The 24,045-nt window shown below is 38.9% G+C and overlaps 1 protein-coding gene across 3 annotated transcripts in view; it reads right to left on the bottom strand.

Annotated features, from left to right (window-relative positions):
- The window catches only part of TMTC2 (transmembrane O-mannosyltransferase targeting cadherins 2), a 525,981-nt gene extending 502,655 nt beyond the window's left edge, over positions 1-23,326 (bottom strand). The window contains exons 1-2 of one of the 3 annotated variants that reach the window (XM_074226527.1): positions 23,105-23,326; positions 22,826-22,933 (exon numbers count right to left, since the gene is read on the bottom strand). In XM_074226527.1, coding sequence (XP_074082628.1) covers positions 22,826-22,908 — 83 coding nt within the window. In that variant the 5' untranslated portion in view covers positions 22,909-22,933; positions 23,105-23,326. Of the gene's footprint in view, positions 1-22,825; positions 22,992-23,104 lie in introns of those variants that run through there. The other 2 variants (XM_074226526.1, XM_074226528.1) reach the window with 2 other exon arrangements.
- Between the last annotated feature and the right edge of the window lie 719 nt (positions 23,327-24,045).

Below are 24,045 nucleotides of genomic sequence, written 5' to 3'. Positions count from 1 at the left end.
GATAAATGAATAAACAAATGAATGAATGAACGAAGGGAGGTCTTGGAGGCAAGACTCTATTCATTTATGTCATTATGTTGCCAGAGATAAAGATAATAATAATTATAATAATATAATAATAATACACATTAATAAATGTGTATTAACTGATTGATAAACTTATATTTAGAATAATGATGATTTGGAGCTGAACTGGACTTTCAAAATCATTTAATTCATAACCCCCTTCATTTTATAAAGGAGGACACTGAGGCATATATGTCCAGCCTATAAAATAGCTGGGGAAAAGCAGTGAGGAAGATATAAGTTCCAATCTAGTCTCAAATACTAGCTATGTGACTCTAGCTAAGTCATTTTAGCTCTGTTTACCTCAGTTTCCTCAATTATAATTATGAGGATAATCAAGGCAACTATTTCTCAGGGTTGTTGGGGAGAATAAAATGAGGTTTATAAAGGGCTTTAGCAAGTTGCCTGGTAACTTAATAAATGCACATAATAAATATTTATTTCTTTCCTTTCCTTAAATGTCATGGAGAGATGATTTTTTTAAAAATTATATAAATTTCTGATGATGATTGGCAAAAAAATGAGGATGGAGCATTATATAGTAAGAAACCCTGGGGCAGGTATGTGAGTGTATATATTAATTAGTTTAATTAAGAATGAGATCAATGGAGAGTAAAATTAAACAAATTAAGAGCACTCTGTTAAATGTTAGAAGTGATCCAGAGAATCGTTCAAGAAATAATTTCATAATTTTGCTAAGTATTCTTAGGTAGAACAGTAGGCTATAAAAATACCTTCTTGAGAGCTGGATGAACTAGGATATTCTGTTATTCCTGCCCGAAAACAAGTTTTTGTATTCATTATTGCTGAGCTCCCTGCCACTTATGTATCAGAGGATGGAATCATCCCTTTGGGGCGGAAGATGCAGAGAAATTAGACTCTGCCAGAAGTTTCTTCCATGCTCATCGTGATTTCACGAGCAGAGAGTTATCTAAAGGGATAATGAACAGGTTTTGCAGCCTATCCCTTGAACGTGGTCTACAGTAATGATGCTGGTGGATGGAGAGTGAGGGGGAACATACAAAACTGCAGCAAATTCGAAAAAAAATCCACAACCTGATTCACATGCCACTGCCCAATTTTAGGAATACAATTAAAAATTCAGCCCACACTGATTCAGTCACTGAATCCGGATATAACCATACAATCTGTTTGGAATAAGTAGATTGAATGTTCCAAAAGAGATAAATCAAATTTTTGCATATTATCTTTTTTATTTTTTACACCTCTTAAATCCCTTGTACTCAGTTTACATATCCTTATATGATCACATCTGCTGATATCCTGAGTGGTAAATAGTTATGATCAAGAATAATATTTTTGAGTCATTGAATCATTACTAAATAACTCAAAATATAATATCTGAGGGGCAGCTAGGTGGCGCAGTGGATAAGGCACAGGCCCTGGAGTACCTGGGTTCAAATCTGATCTCCAACACTTAATAATTACCTAGCTGTGTGGCCTTGGGCAAGCCACTTAACCCCATTTGACTTACAAAAACCTAAACACACACACACACACACACACACACACACACACACACACACACACACACACACAATCTGAGATATCTAAGAATGGTCATCTTGAATCTAAACTATAAATATCAGGCACAGGTTAGAACCCTAAGCTGTAAAGGGCCTTAGACTCATAAGATCCCAGCCTCCTAAACTCATTTTATAAAAGATTAAACTGAGTTTGAGGGAGATTATTTTGTCCAAGATCACTTGCGTAGAAAACAGGGAAACCAAAGCTTGAAAGCAAATTGCATGAATTCCAAAGATGTAAAAGGAAGGGAAGAGAATAAGCATTTATATGTCATTTACTATGCATAAGGCACTGTATTAAATGAATTATAAATATTATCTCACTAATTCTCACAACAATTCTACAAGGTAGCTGGAGTTTTGTTATTTAGTCGATTAGACATATTTGACATTCTATGACCCCTTTTGGGGTTCTCTTGGTAAACCTTGAAGCAGTTTTCTTCTCCAGCTCGTTTTACAGATGAGGAAACTGAGGGTCACACAGCTTGTAGGTAGATTTGAATTCTGGTCTTTGTAACTCTGGAGTCGGAATTCTATCCATTATGCCACCTGGAGACCCTTCAGTACTATCGGTTAATATTCTCATCATACAGTTAAGGGAAACTGAGGCAACTAGCGGTTGAGTAACTTATCCAAAATCACATAACTATTAAGCGAATGAGACCAGATTTGAATTCCAGGCCTAATGAGGTATGAGTTGTGCCACCTAACTGCCTCTTGCAGCCACACCATACTTAATGTTCTATGTATTGCATCATCAGAGAACACATTTTAGTATAATAAAACTTAAGCTTAATAAACTTAAAACATAATAAAATAAAGGACCAGGTAATTCAGCATGGATGCTATGGGAAAAGAAGCACACTAATGCACTACTGGTAGAGGTGTGAATTGGTCCAATGGTTTTGGAAAACAGTATGTAACTAATCATCATAATGATGTTAATTTGTTGTTCAGTGTGTCCAATGCTTTGTGAACCCGCAGTGTGGGGCCTTTCTATCCTTCACTAACTCTCACAGTCTAACCTCCTTCAACTCTCACAGTCTAACCTCCTTCGTGTTTATTGTGTCCACCCTTTTGTCTTCAAAAAATAATGACAGCAGGAAGAAAATTTATATAATTTTTACTATATCCTAGGTTCTGAGCTAAGAAATTTAAAAATTATCTTTTTTTGATCCTTACAACAACCCTGGAAGGTAGTTCGGGTGGCTATTATAAAATTGGATGACCCTGTACAAGGCATTTAACTCTGAATATGATAGACAGTTCTCTAAGTTATAAATTTTCAAGAGCAACTCTATTGCCATAGCTAAAGAGAGGTACTTCACATGGGAACGCCCTTTAACAATGAAATCACAGGGCCACTTCCTATAGTTACCACTGTCGATATCACTTGTACTTTATCAGTGAAAGTCAAAGTAAAATTTATTTAAAAAAAATAAAATCTGGGGCAGCTAGGTGGCACAGTGTATAGAGCACTGGCCCTGGAGTCAGGAGTGCCTGAGTTCAAACCCGGCCTCAGACACTTAATGATTACCTAGCTGTGTGGCCTTGGGCAAGCCTCTTAACCCCATTGCCTTGCAAAAACCTTAAAAAAAACTAAACTATCCAGAGGCCTGCCTTTTGAAATCCTTAAGTCCCTAAAAACAGTTCTGAACCCCAAAGTAACTTAGAAAAATATTTGATGACAATATAACAGTCTTTTGGGATATGTATTTTCAGTGAACGAAATCAAGAAGACTAAGATTCAAAAAAAAGGGACTAATACACTCTTATAGTTCTGTTTATTCTCTGAAAGGAAAGGGCTCCTCTAAATAGTTCTGGATACAAAAAGTCAGCCTTTTCACACAAAAACCAAAAGGCACAGAAGAAGCAACAAGAGACAACAGGGACCAGAAAGAAAAAAAGGAAAGACAAGATCATACTGGTTGCCAAGAAATAGCAGAGATGATACAGCAGTGATGAGACCAGAAAAAATGCAGACATCCCAACTGAGGGGAATAAAAGCCAGCAATTGAATGTGACAAACGTTTACTGGCTATACTCTAGGACTATGATAGGTATGGGTGTTACAAAATCAAAAAATACTATTCCTTCAAGGAATTTCCATTTGACAGGGAGGATACAACAGGTCCACAGTTAAGAAAACATATGCTAGATAAACAACAAATGCAAGAGAAAGGAAAGGAAAAGGAAAAGGAAAAGGAAAGGAGGAAGGAAATCAGTAATGTGTCATAGCATCTTATAGTCTGGTACATAAGTATTTTGGGCATCATTAAAATTATGAGCCTTAGGGAAATATTAGCTCATTAATCACTAATCTAATCTTTTTTTTTTAAATTCTGAAATGTAAGAAATAAAACTAGAATTTCCATGACACAATAGAATAGAAAAATAGATGGTACACATGAAACCGCAAATCTATTATGTGGGGCAGCTAGGTGGCACAGTGGATAAAGCACTACCCTAAAGTCAGTAAGACCTGAGTTCAAATTCAAACTCAGATACTTAATAATTCCCTAGCTGTGTGACCTTGGGCAAGTCACTTTACCCCATTGCTTTGCAAAAGTGAAAAAAATCTATTATGTTTAACTTGTTATTCCTTTTAGATACATAATAAAGTTATCATGTGGCTTTTTTGCCTTTTTTTCTTTCCTCCACACCTTAGGAATTATATAAAAATATTTGTATATGTGTGTTTGTAGCCACATACACACACACACACACACACACACACACACAAACACACACATGCAAAACCATTTTGCATTAATGAGATCAAGAACAGTTTCAGTCAATAAACAACTACAGTTTCAGGCATCAAGCTACCTGCAGATGCCAGTGCTGCAACCTCTAAGAACATCAGCATGATGTGCTAAAGCTGTGCTAACTGGAGCAGTCCAATAGCTTAAGGGAAGTATGGTAAGGGGTGTAAGGGAAAGAATATTGGATTTGGCAGCTAGGGATCTTGGTTGAAATCCCAGTTTTCCTGCTTTCATAGCATTGGTCCTTTCACCTTTCTGTGGCTCAGATGGTTCAACAGTAAAAGGAAATGAGTTCAAATTATCTGTAAAAAGAAGAGGTGTGAATTAGATGATCTCTGACTCCATATGAAAAAATAAGTCACCCAAAACTTTGTCCCACATCATCTGAAGCAGCTAGGTCTACAGGATTTTCATTTCTTTTTCCCTTGTTTCTGATTCTTTGTGACCCAGTTTGGGGGTTTTTTGGCAAAGATACTGGAGTGGTTTGCCTTTTCCTTCTCAAGTTCATTCTAATAATGAGTAAACTAAGCAAATGTAGGTCACATAGCTATTGAATTTCTGAGGCTAAATTTGAACCCAGAACAATGAGTCTTTCTACATCTGCCACCTAGTTGCCTCAGGTTTATAGGTAGTAGAATGTTAAAAGAAATACAAGGTGCATTTTAGAAAGAGATCCACCAAAAATCAGTATGTATAGGAAGACTGCAGTGAAAGCCTTTACCTCTTCAAGACATTTACTTATCTAGAACAATCCATTTCCTGAATGTTCAGATAGCCAATTTTTACTGTACAGAACTAAAAATAGGAAGAGACTACAAAGCTATCAGGAGAGCTGCCTGTCTTTTCTACTCCTTATCTTCTTTTCTTTTTCATTTTTAAGGTGAATGGAGTCACTACTGCAATGTGATTCTATTCCTAACCTCCCTCCTCACTTCTTATATCACCTGATGCCAGATTGTCCTTAAAACATACTTTGAGTTTCAGTATCCCACGTGTCTATATTTAACTTGCCTCACTTCCAAAGCCTGGAAGTTTTTCACACCCTCCAAGCTAAAATTTAATTCAATGGATTGCCCAACATTTTGATCTAGTAAAAACAGTTACGCTGTAATGCCAGAGATTCAAATTCAGAGCTACAATCGGTTCAAAGGAATTATTTATCATTTTGTTTCACATATCAAAACCAGAATTTAACATCAATAGTGGGCTATCACAAAGATTGTGATGCTGTTATCCATGGTTCCATGCCTCATTTTGATATCACTAATTGGCAGTTGTGATGAAGAGAGGCTTTGAAATGAGGGAAGGCCTGGTCTCAAATCTCTCCTTGGACACAGATTGACTGTGTGGCTCTGGGTGAGTCATTGAATTGCTTGGTGCAATTTTGTAAGATTAAAAGCTTCAAAGCAAGTGTGAGTCAGCATTGGGAGGAAAAAGTTTCTCACTGAAAACACCCTACACTAAAGAAATCACAAGTTTCTTTAAAAAATTAAAAACTACTGGCATATTTCTCTAGATTCTACCTCCTAGGATTTCAACATGATTTCATATATCTACATAAAGAGAAACATATCTTTATATAGACAGAAATGTATTACCATATGGGAGATTCAGAAAACGTATCTTTGCCATTGAAAATATAAGAAACTGAAGTCCCAAATGGCTAAATAATACGACCTAAACCACTTCAAGTTTGGGATAGGATGCAAATAGCTTCATTTTCAAGCCAATGTTTTATCCAACAGTCAGTACAACTTCTGCAAAAGGTAAAAACACATTAAAATACATGGAGTTTCAATAAAATAGAGGGTTTCTAAAGAGATACATCCATTTGTTGAGCTCACCTGGGATTTCTGAAGAAATGCAGCCATAGCAATAGTCATTCTATTCATTCTGGTTGTTTTCTGGTTACAAAATAATTCAGAGAATCTCTGATGAGGGAGGTATCACCAGCTGGGGGAAATTCTCTCCACTGGCAGGTCACCACCAGACCTGGTAGATAAGTTCTATCTAATGGTCTGAGGCATGTGGAGACTATGTGACTTGCCAAGAATCATAGAGATATGAAGTCAAATCCTAGGAGTAGAATCTAGTGATATATATACATATATATATATATATGTATATGCATCTTCAGTTTTAATTTTTTAAAGAGACCTGTGATTTCATTGGTGTAGAGTGCCTTTGGTGAGAAACTTTCTCTCCCAATGCTAACACCTGCTCTGAGCTTCTAATCTTAGAAAATTGCAGCAGGAGACTAAATGAGTTGCCCAGGGTCACAATATGTGTCCAAAAAGAGATGTGAAGTCAGGTCTTCTCTCATTTCAAAACCTATCTTCAACACACTGCCTAAACTTGGTGATGTCAAAATGAAGTATAGAACCATTGTTAATAACAACATCACAATCTTTGTGATAGACCCAAGAAATAAATTGAAGTTATAATCTGGTTTTGACATAGTGCTAATACAATTCAGTGGCAAGATCTGAACTTATGTCAGCCTCAACCCAAGCCTACCATCATCTCTACTATCAATAAGACACAAAATAGGGAAAGGCTCATTAAAATTGTTAGCCACTGTTTTAAAGGAAGTATAATGCAATGATCAAAATATTAGGGAGAATCTGGATAGATGTTGAGCTCCTTGAAAGGTACTGGATAAGGTGCTGGGTTCAAATTCCATCCCAAATATTGGCTGGCTACATTATTCTGATTAAGTCATTTAATTTCTCGGTGACTCAATTTTCTCATCTGTAAAATGAGAAGGTTGGATCCCATAGCCTCAAAGTCCCTTCTAACTCTAAATCTTTGATCCTATAACCCTTCAGAAATTCCTTTCTGTGGATGATAAATTGCTGGCTGCATAAAGTCCAAGATCACTGATAACTCAATCTTTGTCGACTCATACAGGAAAAACTAAGTGGATGAAAAATGTCGATCCTTAAGATGGTGATATGCAGTTCAGGAATCAGTCTACATGATTCCTCCATCATTATACAAAAGGAGACAGGTTCCTGAAAAGATGCAATGAATTGGGCCCAAAAGGAGGAAGAAAATCGGTTGAATTTTATATGGGAAATCAATGCAGTGCTGTTAGCCATTTAAAGATATGATTCAGAGAACATCTTTTCAACTTAATATTTTCCTAGTGATGCTAAATGACTATGAATCTTGGAACCACACAATTTCCCAGGAATCAATACTGGAAAACCAGGAACTCTAATTCCCCTTCTACTCACAGGTGTTTGCTATGATTTGCCATTCATATGCTAAGTTCCTTGAGCTTGGTTGGGTGATTCATCTCATTTTGACACTGAGTTAAAATTTAAAACATTTCCATTCTATAAAACTCAGTGACTATGAGCTTGATACATTTTTCCTCTTTGACTAGGGGTTCAAGGACAGTGATCATAATTTAACTAAGTTTACCAAAAGGATATAGTTGGGTACACTAGCTTTTCAAATATGCAGTAAATATGCTTCCTTCTAACAAGGGAAATTATTATACATAAAATACCAAATTTCTTCATATCAAATCTCAATTTTTTTTTCAAATTTTACAGCCAAATCATCTGAAGAGACTGAATATTTGCCATTGGTAGCTCCCCTTCTGAATGAATTCCTCTTCTCCCACAGTCATCATTGAACTTTAAAACTAAAAAAGGACATTAGCAATAATGTAGTCCCATATCTTCATTTTGCCGGTGAGGAAACTGAGAGGCTTAGGGAAATGAAATTATGTTTCCCAAGATATTAGAGAATGCTAATGGCAGAGTCAGGATTACAGTGTAAATGAGCAGATCTGTTAACCTACATTTTTTTTTAATGGGGCAATGAGACAATGTGATTTGCTCTAGGTCTCACAGATAGTATGTATCAAGTGTCTGAGGCTGGATTTGAACTCAAGTCCTGACTTCAGCATCATCACACCACCTAGTTGCTTCCTGTCCTATATTCTTTAAAACACTTTGGGAGGGGGCGGCTAGGTGGCACAGTGAATAGAGCAGCAGCCTTGGAGTCAGGAGTACCTGGGTTCAAATCTGACCTCAGACAATAATGACCTAGCTGTGTGGCCTTGGGCAAGCCACTTAACCCCATTGCCTTGAAAAATCTAAAAAAAAAAAAAAACACTTTGGGATATGGACTCAATAGTTAAATATTTAAAAGATCAGAAAAATATTTTTATTATGAATAAAATAACACATTTCATGAATTTTGTTGCAAAGCTTTTTACATGTTATCTCTTCCATCAATTCAAAATATTAACACTATCAATGATAGTAGCATTATGAAACTAAGCACAAAAAGACAAAGGTATCCAAAAACTAGTTCATGGGCAAAAGGGAATCCTTGGGATGCAGGCCTGAGTCTGCTCCAGCTCTGATAACATCTCTGAGATGTGTCACATGGCCATCCAATGGAATCACAATAGAATTTGAGCAGTCAGTCAATTTAAAAGGAGAGGAGTCTTTGTTCAAATCATGAGTTGAGTGAGTTGGGTCAAGTCATTTAATGTCTGTAAGTTTTCAATCCTTATCTGTAAAATTAGAGTGTTATTTGCACAAAGCAGCTTGGGAGGATGCCACCAGCTCTAGATCGCTGATCTCCAATCTCAAAACCTAGGATTTAGAGAGGGTACAGAAGGTAGTGGCGATGCCAAATAGTTTTTGAAAATTGGGGAACTGTAGCAGATCCATGAATGTAATCCTTATAGACATGACATAAAGTCATCCCTTCTTGAGAATATTATTTCATGGGGGCAGTGTATAATAGCGAAAGGGACTTTATCTATGATTTTTTTGGTTTAAGGGACTTCCAGGTACAGAAACTCCCTCTACCAAGGTAGGATGTCACCTTCTCTGATGCCCAGAAAAGTTAAATATTCAGTCAGCATGTGTCAAAGCTGAGACTCAAATCTAGGATTTCCTAACTTGAAGGCCTATTTTTATCTCCTATCCACTGCCAGGATGGATTAAAATTAAAAAAAAAAAAAAATCTTAGAGGGTTATGAGGGGCCTTGCTCCCAAAGTGAATTGACTGTTCGCTAACCATTTTCACATTCCAGTACTGACAAGAAACTTTAAAAAAAAAAAGTTTCACTTTAGAGTAAATTTCAAAATGGACAAAAACAAATAAGTTTACTTTTCCAGAATGCTTTCCTTTGTATTGTTCTTTCTCCATCCACCTATGTTCCATCCACTTAGTCCATTTTTTGTCCTGTGGTCAAGCCATGAATCCCCTGTTTACATCAGTGTCCTAGAAATAAAACCCTAAATTCAGAAACATAAGCTGGATGATGGAAACAGTAAAACAGTTCTACAGTTTGAAACATCATGGTCTTCCAAGTGACTTTGACCACAATTAGAAACTATGGTAAAATTATTTACAAAACCATTGAAGGGATTTATTATATTGAGTAGGTTAATTTAAATTTTTTTAAAAAAATAAACATTTCCTGACATGAAACTCCAATTTGCAAACTGTATTTTTAAATTAAATCCCCAAAATTTCAAATATTCTATGTCATATGGACTGCCAGTTTTTCTACTGGGAAATACTGTTTAAATGTAATTAATTGATAAATTTCAGTCTTATTAAATATCATTCAAAATACTGAGCCATTTTGTGCCCATGTGACTGTAATTCATGACATTATTTGAAGCTTTAAACAGTCTTAAAATGTTGTAGATAGAACATTTCTGTAAAAAAATTAATTCAAAATGTAATTAGTTAACAGAAGAAATTAATAATCCCTAGATTCCATCAAGGGGGGTCAGCCACGGAGTCAGCTCAAATTCGTATTTGAACTCTTACTAGCTGTGCAACCTTGGGCAAGTCACTTACCCCAATGGCCTCAGTTCCTCATCTATAAAATTAGCAGGAGAGTAAATGGCAAATAACTCCAATATCTTTGCTAAGAAAATTGCAAATGGGGTGGCTAGGTGGTGCAGTGGATAGCATGCCAGCCCTGGAGTCAGGAGCACCTGAGCTCAAATCCTACCTCAGACACTTAATAATTGCCTAGCTGTTGGCCTTGGGCAAGCCACTTAACCCCATTGCCCTGCCAAAAAAAATGTTTTTTTTAAACTGAAAATGAAGTCATAAAGAAGGGAACACAACTGAAATGACTCAATAGCAATAGCAATTGAGCCCATCATCTCCATACTATGAGAGGAGGGACCAAGGTTTTCCCCAGGATGCCAAAATTCACAAAACACTAAGCTCATCAAGCCAGGAATGCTTAACCCCTACACCCTACCTTATCTCCCTAGCAAGGATCAGTCCTCAGGTATATACAAACCAGAGTGCACTAGAGTATACCTACTTTTCCAGAAAATAATTGAAATACCTGGTCCCACCTACTCCTTTCCCCACCTTGAACCCCACCCTCACTTATCCCAGCACAAAAATTCCTAGAAGAGAGTCCTAACAATATATTTATAAATTCTCCACAGACTATCCACCCCATGCAAAGGCGTAATCCTTTTTGCTATCATAATATTTTCCCATTGCCATTACAGATTTCAGACTGTCCATCTACTTTTGAGATTTTAACAAGTCACTTAAACTTTCTTGGTCTCAGTTTCCTCATCTATAAAATGAGAAGGTTAGATAAATTCCTTTCAGTTTTAAATGCATAATCCACTAATCTGGCATTCTTACTCTCCATACCTAATCAGCCAAATGCCTCCTTCCCTGTCATTTCCTTCTTGAAGATGTCACCATTGATAATTTGCTGCAGCCTCCATATTCATATCATGCCAGTTTTAATCTGGCTGGAATGTCTAGCTGCTAAATTCTAGCATCAAAAACTATCTAAGAGATAAAATTTCCAATTAATTGAGAACATTTTACATCCCTTATCCTTTCATTGTTTCATAATATCTTTTTAACAATTTTGTCTGATTACACAATACATTAGGAGAAAACTACTCCACTTCATTTCAAGGAGAAAAAATGGAACTCTGAGGAAATAATATTAAATCAGGGATTTTTAAACATTTTGTGTGATGGAATACCAAAGACCTCTTTTTAGAATGTTTTTAAATGCACAAAATAAAATACATTGAATAACAAAAGCAAACAGTTATATTCAAACAGTTCTCAACATATTAGAAAGACAAATTTACAAATCTCAGATTAAGAAACTCCTGTCTTAAATTTAAATCTCAAATTTCTATGAAATAACACTGCAGCTTCATTCAGATGCCTCATTGTATGATGGAAGGAATATTAGTTTGGGGAAGTCTATAACCAAAACACATTAGCGTTGGCAATTCCTGCTAAATTGTAACATTCAAATACAGCCCCAAGAAAACACTGGGAAGTACTGAAGGGTTGCCCAGTGTGCAGCTTTGGTTAAGGAGATTGGGCCTCCTGATTTACATACTTTATCAAATGAAGTAATCAAATAAATCTGCTGTCACTTCTGTCAAATCTTATTGTTTATGATTATTCCCATGCATGCCATGAAAACAATGCTGATAATCATCTATGTGGGTGGGCCCCTCACTGACATCTATTGCAACCCCTCCATTCTTTTAAAGATGGTCTTTGGATTTGTTGAAAAGAATTAATCACTCCCTGTGGTGGCCATGCTTCTGGTGATAAGGCTCCCTGAACTTTGCCAGGATGGGCCCTCAGAGGACAGACAGGTTCCCAGTATGTTCTTAGACCCCATGAAATGCATTAAGAAAAAAACTCAGAAAGTAATGAAGAAGCAGATCCAATAAGCACACAAAATAGTAACTTGTCTGCCATATTTTCATTGCCTCTACATTAAGACTTAACACAGTCCTACCCTCATATTGTGCGTCATAACTAAAGATTAGACAATCTATAGCACTATATGAACCACTGCCCTGTTCCCTCCCCCAAATCATTGTATCTTTATTTTTGTATCTATCCTGTGCTTACCTCGCTGTAAAGATATTATAAATCCCCAGAAGAAAAATACAAACTTCTTAAGGGCAGAGACCTATCTCAAATTGATATCTGTGACCCAGGTCCTTGCAGGGTATTTGGCAAATAGTAAACATTCATTGTTTGGCTGCTGTTTGTATTCAGGGTTTTTAAATACTGTTCATGACCAACAAACAGCGCAACAACGTAAATCAAAACAAAACTAGAAACAAATTTTCCTGGGGCTCTGGATCTGGCTCCTTCCAAGGCAGCTGGTAAGCACAGTGGCAAGAGTATGGGCCTACAATTAGGAACACTTGAGAGCAAATCCAGTCTTTTGATGCTTACTAGTTGTGTGATGGGCATCTCGAAGGATAGTATGCTGGGCCTGGCAGGACCTGAGTTCAAATCCCAACAAAGAAACTTAATAGATGTGTGACCCTGGACAAGTCACTTAACTGGAGAAGGAAGGAACTATCCAACCACTCTAGCATCTACAGGCACACAGACACAAACACATCACAAAGAGTAGGACACCACTCAACAACAGCTATGTGACCCTAAGAAGATCACTTTTCTTTGCCTCAGTTTACTCATCTATAAAATAAGGATAATAATAGCATTTTCCTCATAGTATGTTGTGAGGATCAAATGAGATAATATTTTTAAAGCAGTTAGCATAGTGTCTGAGTAGGCACTATATAATGATTATTCCTTTCCCTTCCCCAACTGCCTTGTTCTCACATCACACCCTACTCTGTATCTGAATCAGATTCTAATCAACATAAAATCATTTTTATCTCTACATTCCTCTTACCTGGCTCAATGCTTTACATGCAGTAGAAATTTAATAAATGTTTGTTAAAGAAGAAATTCTAGACCCCTGTGCAAACAATGTTTCATAGCAATCTAGAGTATTTATTATGCAAAGGTTTCTTATCTGTGATAAAAGGATGAAAGATGGCCTCTTATCTTGACAATACGGAGAAAGTGTTCCATAATGGTTAGAAAGTTGGCCATGAAGCTTAGAAGAACTGAGTTAAAAGCTCTAGGGGGCAGTTAGGTAGCACAGTGGATAGAGCACCAGCCCTGGAGTCAGGAGTACCTGAATTCAAATCAGGCCTCAGACACTTAATAATTACCTAGCCATGTGGCCTTGGGCAAGTCATTTAACCCCATTGCCTTGCAAAACACCTAAAAAAAAAGCCTACCTCTGACTCTTACTGGTTATGTGTCCTTGGTCAGATCACGTAACCTCTCACTTCTCTGGTCAACTCTTCCACATTAAATAACAGAGAAGCTACCAACTCCACTGGGAGTTTCCTAATCTGGGTGTTTCTTACACCACTGATTTCATAGACCCATTTCCTTTTCCTGATTGATTAATAAATAAGATGAATAGTGCTAAAAGAAAGAGTACCAGATTGGAGGAAGAATACTAAAGTTCAGACTCTGGCTCTGACAACTACTACTTGTGAGACTTTAAGCAAAGCAGTTAATCTCTTCAGGCCTCAATTTCTTCAACTTCATACTGGACTAAATAACTTCTAAAATCCCCTTCTGCTTGAAATCTATAATTCTATGATCCAGTGATTCTCACAAGGGCAGCTAGGTGGTGCAGAGGATAGAGTACTTGGCTTAGAATTAGGAAGACTCATCTTCCTGACCTCAAAGACTTAGTAACTGTGTGACCCTTGGGGTTGCTAGTTGTCAGAGTGGATAGAGCACTGCCCTTGGAGGCAGGAGGAACAGAGTTCAAATCTAGCCTCTGCTGCTTACTAGCTGTGTGTCCTTGGGCAAGTCACTTTAACCCTGATTGCCTCATCCAGAGATATCTGCAGTCATTCCAGTCCATATGGCTCTGGAGGAGAAAGTGAGGCTGGTGACTTAGCCCAGCCCCCCTCACTCAAATCCAATTCATGTGCTTGTCATGATATCACCTCCCTGATGTCCTGGTCTTTTTCAAAAAAGGTAGGATTCTAGGCAAGTCACTTAACCCCTAGTTGCCTCAGAGCCTCATCTGTAAAATGAACTAGGGAAGGAAATGGCAAACCATTCCTATTTCTTTGCCAAGAAATCCCAAATGAAGTCAGACATGACTGAAACAAGGAAACATCACCATGATCCTATGATTCTCCCTGTAATCTTTTGGAAACATAACATTTGGAAACATATCATTTCAGTGAGCTTGTCTTCTTCAAAATTCCCCTGAAGTAACTCAATTCTTCCTCCAATTACTCAAAATAAATAATTTATAGGTGTAAACTTAAAATATCTGTTTAAAAGGAAAAAAAAGAAAACAAGGTGAGTTATAGGCTCTCTTCCCTTTTTCTAAGTAAAACCAACATTTACTCATTTTATTTCAGAAAACTTGAGTCTCTGAGAAAGACAAATCTGACTGAAAATCAGAACTGCTTGAGAATAGAGAGATCGATAGTAACTTGATAGTACCGCATAGTGTCTTTTTGGCATCAAAAAGCTACCTAGAAAATGTACTAAAAATCTCTGAAAACAAAAAAGTACAAACTATAGGACCAGTCAGGCAGACAGGTCAACACACAAATGGTTTAGAAGTCCTTAGACCTTGAAGGAAAACAATGATCCTTGACAACAACTCAGGAGCCCCATCTATGGGATGGATTCTAAAGCCTTTATGAAAAAGCTTGCAATGAAAAAACAACCCAAAGATATACCACATTCTCAAAGAATCAGGGCTAAGACTACCTGCCTACCAGGGATGCCAGTCACATTTATTTTTTTTCTGGGAAAGAAGCCAATATAATTTTTTTTAAATTTTAAATGATATGCAGCTTATTCAAACTACAAATGAGAAAAGGATTAAAAATAAAAGGCAAATTATAAAAGGAGATTCTTCTTCCCAATAAACAAACCATCAGTATCTCCCCAATTCTAACTTCTGACTCTTCATTCAAAGACTTCTCAGTGTGCAATAAGATTTTAGTAGAAAATGAATTGACCACCTCAGCAAAGGAAACAAAGGGGTTAGTACACTCTTGCAGAAATAGGCATTTATAAAAAGTAAGCTCCATAGCATAGATAATTGGTAAGATTTGAGAAGCATCCCCCCTCATTCCCCCTTGGGAGCTCATAAAGATGAAATCTTCAGGGAAACTGGCAGTTCTTTGTGAATACATGCACAAGAACATTACTTTTTTTTTTTATAAATTTTGAAATAATCAATGCATCAGGGATTAAAATTATCTGCTAAATACAAACCTAGGAGCTAGGAATAGAGATAAAAATGACATGGGTTCTGCCCACATGGAGCTTACATGCTATTAGGGACAGATGGATAATAAGATAAAGCAAGAAACAAGTAAGTTAATACGAATTTGAACAGTTATAGAAAATCATTTCAACAGAGCACTACCAACTCCGGACAAATCCCAATGTGTTTAATTAAATAACATTTTTCTTCTTAGGTTCCTAAATAATAACATACATTCATTAAAGGGCAGGTCTTCATTTTCAAAATCTATCCTTAGCTTCCCATCAAGATTAACTGACACACCAAATTCTTCTTTAGGAATTAAAAAGTCCAACTCCTAGAAGCTGAAATATGTAATGTTTTCCTTCTAATGGGAAAAAGAAATAAGTTTAGAATACATTGGCAGTTAGGTGGCACAGTAATGCTGAGACTGGAATCAGAAAGCCTTCAGATCTAGCCTCAGATGCCCCCTAGCTGGATGACCTTGGACAAGTCAACCCCTCTTTGCCTCAGTTTCCTTATCTATAATGTTCTGGAGAAAGAAATGGCAAACCACTACAATATCTTTGTGAAGAAAACTCCAAAAGGGTCACAAAAAATTAAACACAAATGAAAAAGGGCTAAACAACAACAGAATACACATTCCCCCCCCCCCCCCCAAATTGGATAGGAGCTCAAAGTTTCATAGGTCTAGAATTGAAATGACCCTAAAGGTCATCTAATCCAAACCCTTCATTTTACAAATGAGGAACTCAAGACCCACAGAGGCTGTGATTAATTAATCCAAGGCCATAGAAGTACTAATTATCAAGGAAGTGGGGGGATTTGAACTGAGGTCCTCTAACTCCAAAGCTCTTTCATCTAATCCTGAAAAAAGAATTCCCTCTACAGCCAACGCAAACACAATCATGCATTCTCTGTTTGAAGACCACCAAAGAGAGGGAACTCCCTATATACCATCCAGCCCATTCTACTTATTGCAAACTCATTCATTATGAATGTGATTTTTCCCTAACCTCAAGCTTAAATTTTTATCTTTGCAACTTCAACCCATTTCCCAGTTCTGCCTTCTGGAACCAAACCACTTTAGGAATTTTGTTGCCCTTGCCATATTATCTCTAGAGTCAAAGAAAACTCAAGTGATCCCTCTTCCCCATGATGTAGTTTACATACTTGAAGGCAGTTTAACTGTAGTCTCTGAGTTTTCTTTTTTCCATATCTTCAGCTGATTCCCATGTAGTCTTAGCTGCAAGGCAACCTTCGCTAGCCTAGCTTCCTCTGCATGCTCTCTAGCTTATAAAGAGGGGAAAACATTAAAAAAATGAGAGCCCTACTCATTGTAAAGCACCACAAGGAACAACAAGAGCAAATAGAAGGCTTATGGGTAGGTGATTGCAATTTTATTGGGCCTTCCTCTTTGGCTAAAATTATACAAGCATCTGTTCCAGAGAAAATGTTCCCTTTGCCTATATTAAAGACCACAACTTTAAATAGCTGCTATTAGGATGGTCATTTTAAACAAGTACATTGAATGTGCTGAGCAGCAATGAGAAAAAGATTAGCAAGACAAACTGTTTCTGGTCCATGTTGGAATCCAAAAGGTTGTAACCATTTGGAATTAGAGCAGCAGGAGTTCGGTACAGGGGTGCATTAGAACTGAAAAATGAAGTGTAGATGACAAGACAAAAGCCTGGTGGAATCCCAAATGTAGATTAATAATCAATGTACATATACCAAAAAAAAAAAAAAAATCAACCAAGAGACAGATGGCAAGCCATTTTCCCCAGAGTATTTGTAGATGCTCTCAGTACTTATATGTGGGTCACTTGCTAGATTAAATCCTGTGTCAGACCCAACAGAGGAAGCTCACAGCAGTCTATACAGGCTCTGCCTGATTTTAATTTGTGATTTCAGATAAAATAGATTTACTTGTCCAAAACAGCAGAATAGCTCTTCTCTAAGCCCAGCTCTTTAAAACATCAAAGAACTTAGCAAGAGGATAAAAGTGCCACATAAAACAATCTATAAACAATAAATTAGGCTCTTGTTTCCCATTTTATTAAATATACATCTAAACTGGGAGGAGAATGTAAAAGTAGCAAAAGAACTACTGCAGATTTCTGTTTCTATAAGAAATTAAGTCAATGAAAGGTGAGCTTTGGAGGAAATCATGAGTTTCCCCTTTAATTTTGTAATTGTCTATAGATGCTTTCCAGTAAACAGATTGCTGACTCTGGTTTAGCCGTGTTAACACATAGTTGAATTTGCAAGTTAATTTCAGTTTACTCCAAAGACTGTCTTATTTTAAAGGAAGTAAATTTACTGCCTTCATTAGGACATGAATCAAAAAAGGATGTGAATCACATGAGGTTAAAAGGGCTCACTAACACCATCTTTAAAAGATCAATTGGGAGCAGTGGTTGAATATCATCAGTTGTTGTTTTAATACATCATGGTCTTGAGAAACTGTAGCTTTAAAGCCAGCATAGCACTACACAGTTTTAAATGTTGTCAATCAAAATCAGAAAAAAAACCCATCCACCTAGCAGTGTGCCAATACTACAGTTTGAATTTTAGCCCAAATGACCAACCAAACCACAATTGTGTAAATGTGAATTTTTGATAGTCTTGAATCCCACTGTGGGATCTTTCCTGAAAGTTCCACATAGAGAATCGTTATTACTCAGAATGCAAGTTACATGGATAAGGATGGAAGACACAAATAAAGTCGTCTTGGTTAGATTTTATATATAGCAATGGACAATAGAAAAATTAACCAATCTCACATCCTCCCTTCCTGAATCCCAAATGATTTGGCTCAACAGCCTTCTTTGTTTACCTGAAGCATTGGCTCATTGTGATTTGAGCTTATAAACAAGAGATTCACTTTCCTTGCCTTGTGTAATCTTCTATACTTTCTGTTAGAGGATTTTCTCTCTAATAAAGAACATGGCTAAGATAAGAAACAAGTTTGTTGTTTTAAAAGAATCTCTCTTTGTTTCTTTATATTATTTTTATGGGAATCTTACAAAAGCATCTTTCAGGAGAGTGTAAAATGACGGATGTCATCATTAACATTTATGAGGAAGGCAGAAAAAAAATCTTTTCTTTTGCCTTGCCCCCCCCCACTGTTTAATGAAAAGACTCAAGTTATTCACATAGATCTGGAAAAAAGAGGGAAGCATCGATGTGTCATATACAATACACAGGCTCACCATTAGGCAACTGACTGGTGTTTTTATTAGGCTCAATTCTGGCCTTATTAGAGACTTGAAATTCAAGATCATCACTTGGTACTTGCTGCCTATGTGACCTTGAACAAGTCACTCAGACTCCCTGTGCCTCAGTTTTTCATATTTAAAATGTAGAGATTAAATTAGAAAGTCTCTGGGATCTCTTTCAGCTCTAGGTCTCTCTAGGACCCTGGCTAGGTCACTTAAGTTCTGTCTGCCTGTTTCCTCATCTATAAAATGAGAATAATAGCACCTATCTCCTACACTTGTGGTAAAAGTAACCTGAGATCAATATTTGTGCAATGCTGGGCAAATTTTAAAGTATAAGTATTAGATGCTATTATTACTATCCTATGATTTACAGAAATAAAAGCATACAAAAGGGAAAAATTATCTACCACTGGATCTCTGAGTTCGACAATGATTTAAGTGCCTACTATGAGCAAACCCTGTTCATCTGCTGCTCTAATTTCTATATTCAGAAGCTGATTGGAATCTATCCTTTTCTGGCAATTTCTTAGGTTTCATGCAGAAACACATGTAAAATATTCAATTTTACCATATGGAAATTGATTTTGTCATAAGAAATTTCTAGATTGGTGCTCCGTTCTGATCTCAACCAACCTACACCAAATACTCCAAGTCATTTCTCTCTCTCTCTCTCTCTCTCTCTCTCTCTCTCTCTCTCTCTCTCTCTCACACACACACACACACACACACACACACACACACACACACACACACACACACAGACTTAGATTCTAAAGTAAACTTGATCTCTGTACTTAAAAAGAAATTATAACAGTTTGAGAGGTGCCTAAATGGCAAGTTTAACATGAAAATAAGATAAACCTCTTAATCAAATGTCTGGTTCTTAAGAGTTTAAATACAAAACTCTGAATGAGAGAAGGAAGTCAGCAGTCAGAGCTGCCTCCCACTTACATTGAATGGTCGACCCTGCAGTTCCAACAATGACCTCCTCTTAGAGGCTTGTATTTCACAAAATCTCCTGTGGGGCAGCATAAGTCCACAATTCTAGTTTAAGCCATGTTTCAAACTTGAGAGTTTGTTGTATGACACAGAATATTAGGAATGACTAAGCCATGATCTTAGGATTTATCTTTTATTTCTCTAATCCTTGTCTCTATATCCTTAAAATACATTCTGTGTATATACAAACACAAATATAAAGAGAGACTACTACACATGCCCCGGGACTTAACTCATACATGGGTTACTTCTAGATTATGATTTATGAGCAAGGAATAAGATATTTAAGTCAGTCTTTGCAGGAAATAAATGATATAAAAACTTAATTTAAGTAAAATTTTAAGTATTTTTAATATATATATCAATAGTAAACATTGGATACTGGGTAAATTATATAATATTTACATGTATAATATGAACATATATTATAGGGGCAATAGTTTGGGATGATCTACACTTGAGATTTATACTTCAGCAATGAATTATCAGTTTCCAGTACATGAAGGAGGAAACATTAAGTAGAACCTTCACAAACACAAGAAACCAATTAGAATTGCATACTAGATAATTTCAAGGGCAACTACAGAGAGGTACTAAATCACCAGAAGAGATGTGCTAATGAGATAGCTTTTGAAATCATGGGATTATGTATTTTAGATAAGTCTGTGAACTGGACAGCACAGTTAAAATGTACCCTTATAATTAGTGGAGAGCATTACTAGAATGGAAAAGATTAGAACTCATGTCAAAAATATGCAGTATCAGACTCTCATATACATGTATGCTGTAGATTAGAGATATGCACACATATATTCATGATTCAGAAGTATGCTGTCTCCCTAAATTAAAAAAGCCGTATGAAGAATTATAGGTAACCATTTACAACTAAATCTATCTCACATGCCCCAGGACTTAACTCCCAATTGGGGCTACTTCTATACTATGATTTATGAGCAAAGAATAAGACACTTTTAGCAATCTTCACAGATAAAAATTATATAAAAAATTAGTTTCTGTAAAATCTGAATTATTAAGGTATAGCTTTCTCCTGGTGAAACACTATTTCCAATCAGAAACTATTAAGAAATCATTAGGACAGATGTAGTGGCAAAGTTTGAATCATCACAGTACCCAATAAGAGTTCAAGTATTTAAGAAAGCATTATAACAAAAAAAAAAACCCTTCCTATTCCAGCATTGAAAGTTTACCAACTTTTCCAAGCACTCCCTACACATTTGGAGTTCAACTGTCCCAAGCAGAGTCCTTGAAGACAAGGATCCATCTTGGAACCCATTTTCAGTGCAAAATTCACAATCTTTGAAGGAAAGGTTTTGGTTTTTGTTTGCTTCCTTCCCTTTTTTCCTAGAGTCACCGGCTGGCTCAGTATCAGCAGGTGCACTCCACTCCACTTGGAGAATAAAGACAGTTCCTATCACAAGCACAGACAAACTATTGCTCAAAGCACAAGACAGCAGAGATCTGTAAGCTGTGATGAAAAGTTTAGGGAAAGTTCAAGTGGAACAGTGGTTTCCCCCTTCAACAAGACTGAAAAATCCTCCGGTTTGTTCATTGAGAAGGCTTTCTTGAATTGTGCCACCCGGATCATTTTGGGATTTCAGAGGCAGGCTAACTAGCATCTGTGAATCAAGAAGTGCTGACCTAAGGCATATATATCCACATGGTTTTAGACAGATAGTAGAGAAAATAGAAACTCCATAAAAGTGCTAATTACAATCACGAGAGGATCCGGTCTTCCTCTCTGGTCACTATTCCGCCACTTTAGAGTAATCTCAGTCACTACCTCCCCCTAACCCAAGGGATAACATACACTTTCCATGGCAAGAGAGGGACTGATGAAAAGGCTGTCAAAGTAAATCTATGCTCACTTTTTGAAGGTTTAATTTCAATGGAGCAGGAAACACCACAGGACAGTTAATAAGTTTAGCCAGGCGTACTGTTCTTCTTAATATATTTTAATTATGCATCTGTTTTAATTGTAATCAGATTAAGTCACCGGAAAAGACACAAATTGGAATTTTCCCTAATGGCTAATGGAGCTTTTCATCGGTTTCTAAACACAAGCACGTTTCAAGGGAGAGTGGGGGGAATAGGTAGGGATACCAGTACCCCTGTGACATTTTCCAGAAATCGATGCAGTTTCTTTGACAACACAGTTCAGGTCTCATTAGCCACCCAAACTAACCCAAATGCGAAAGATCAAATCAAAGTCCCTCGGGCTTCATTTTTCCCAATTAGCATACAAGAATTGCTCAGCATAAACGAAAACTCCCAAACGCAAATGAAAGCTGAAGGCTCCTGTAAAGTGCTGCTCCATCGATCTCCTAGATGGGGGCACTTCAGGGGCAGCGTCACGTTGCCTTAAAATATTGTACAAGCAGGCTAGGAAAGTTGAGGCAGGCAAGGGGTTCTTATTCCGGCACATTAGCAACTGTCAACCGCCTGTTTTCGCCAATACAAGTCTCATGTTTTTTGTTGTTGGGTTTTTTTTTTTAAGGGGGAGGAGAGTGGTGTGCAAGGGAAGGTCTATTAAAGGGGAAATGAGGGGTGCCGGTGAAAGAAGGTGCCAGAAACAAATCATTTAATGTGCTGTTGTGTCACCAAGGAACGCTTGAGGTGTTTTTTTTTTCTTTTAAAGCCAGCGTTCATTGAATAGTTTCCCAAATAGCAGAGATTTTTCTTTAAGAAACTTTGATGTCTGCAAAAAAACCGGGAAGAAACCTGCGAACCAGGAGCGGAAACAACTAATTAGGGGCTGAAATGAACTTGGAGCTGAAATTAACTAGGAGCTGAAACTAACTAGGAGCTGAAATGAACTTGGAGTTGAAACTAACGAGGAGCTGCAACTAAGTAGCGAAGGAGCTTTCGCTCGGGGACTCGGCCGGGCAGGGAGAGGAGAGGGGGTGACGATGGCCCTGTGCTTCAGCCGGGTCGGCTCCCCCTGCGCCCCAGGAGCCAGGGGTCAGCTCCCCCCCACCCCCGCCTCCCCAGCAGCTCGGCTCCTAGTCGGACTCCAGAGGGGAGGCAGCCTGGCAGCTTCAGCCTCCCTCCCTCCCGCTCCCCCTCCCCTCTTACCTGTCATCGTAGCAGAAATCCGCACTCAGGGTGTTGAGATACAAGACGAGCCCCAGGGCGCTGCTCACCAACTCAGCGATCATCTCTCCAGCGCCTTCCCTCCTGCTCCTTTTCCAATACAAGGGCAGCCGCAACAGAGAAAGAAGCATCAATCCCCACCTTCCGCTTCTCCTCCCAGCTTCACTTTTTTTCCTCTCTCCTCCTCCTCCTCTCTCCCCCCTCCCACCCCTCCCCTTTTCTCCCCCCTCCCCCCCCCCCCCACGAAGCCTTGGAACCCACCCCTCCGCCGCTGCTCTTCTCTCCTGGCCCCGCTTGTCTCCTCCTTCCCGGTCCCCGGGGCGCGGGCTCAGAGCGCTCTCCCCATGCCCGGGAGCCCCGGCGGCCGGCCAGGGAGCCGGCGAGCGGCAGGTTTAGGGAGTGCTTGGCTGGGGGGCTCCCGTTTCCTCCGCTCTTCCCGGACCCTAACCCATGGCAGTTGGGAGGGAGGGGGGCTGGATGTTCTACGGGGCGGGGAGGGGGCTAGTGAAGGGGCGCCTGGGCTGGGGGGCGGCTGGAGGAGAGGACCGGAGAGCGAGTGGGGAGCAGGGAGAGTGGGAGGGCCGGGCCGGCCGCTGCCTCCGCCTCCTGCCCCGCTTCCCCGCCTTCCCCCGCACAGCTCGGGGGGCTCCCGGCCGGCTGGAGCTCATTCACTCGCTCTCAGCTCCCTCCAGTCCCGAGCCCTGGGGCACCCGAGTGAGGAGCCGCGGCGGGAGGCTCGGGGAGCGCCCGCGTGGGGCTCTGGGGGGCTCCCCCCGCGCCTGCGCCCGCCGGGCCGGCCGGGCAGCTCCGCCCCCCGCCCCGGCTTCTCTCGCCTTCAGTTTCACACTGGAAAGCCACCGAGACCAATCGGGGGCCGCCGGAGGAGCGCCCCCGGAGGGGCGGCGGGGGGAGGGGGCCGGAGAGACCCCCGAGCTGTGTGTGTGTGTGAGTGGGCGAGAGCCGGGGATGTGTGTGTGTATAATGTGAGAGAGACGGAGACGCACACGCGGCTGCTCTCCGGGCGGCGCCTGGCACGGACCCGGCCCCCGCCCAGCCCTCACCCTGCCAGGCGCTGCCAGTCTGTCTCCGCGGTCATCCGGAGCAGGAGAGGAGAGCGCGATTGGGGAGAGCTGCGTGTTCTGCGCGTGCAAACCCACTCAAACACTCACACTTACACACTCACACTCAGAGGAGATGGGACT

The sequence above is a fragment of the Macrotis lagotis genome, chromosome 2 (assembly GCF_037893015.1).
Source record: "Macrotis lagotis isolate mMagLag1 chromosome 2, bilby.v1.9.chrom.fasta, whole genome shotgun sequence".
NCBI classification, from domain to species: Eukaryota; Metazoa; Chordata; class Mammalia; order Peramelemorphia; family Peramelidae; genus Macrotis; species Macrotis lagotis.
Note: the sequence above shows the minus strand (reverse complement) of the source record. Positions and strands in the feature narration are given on the sequence as shown.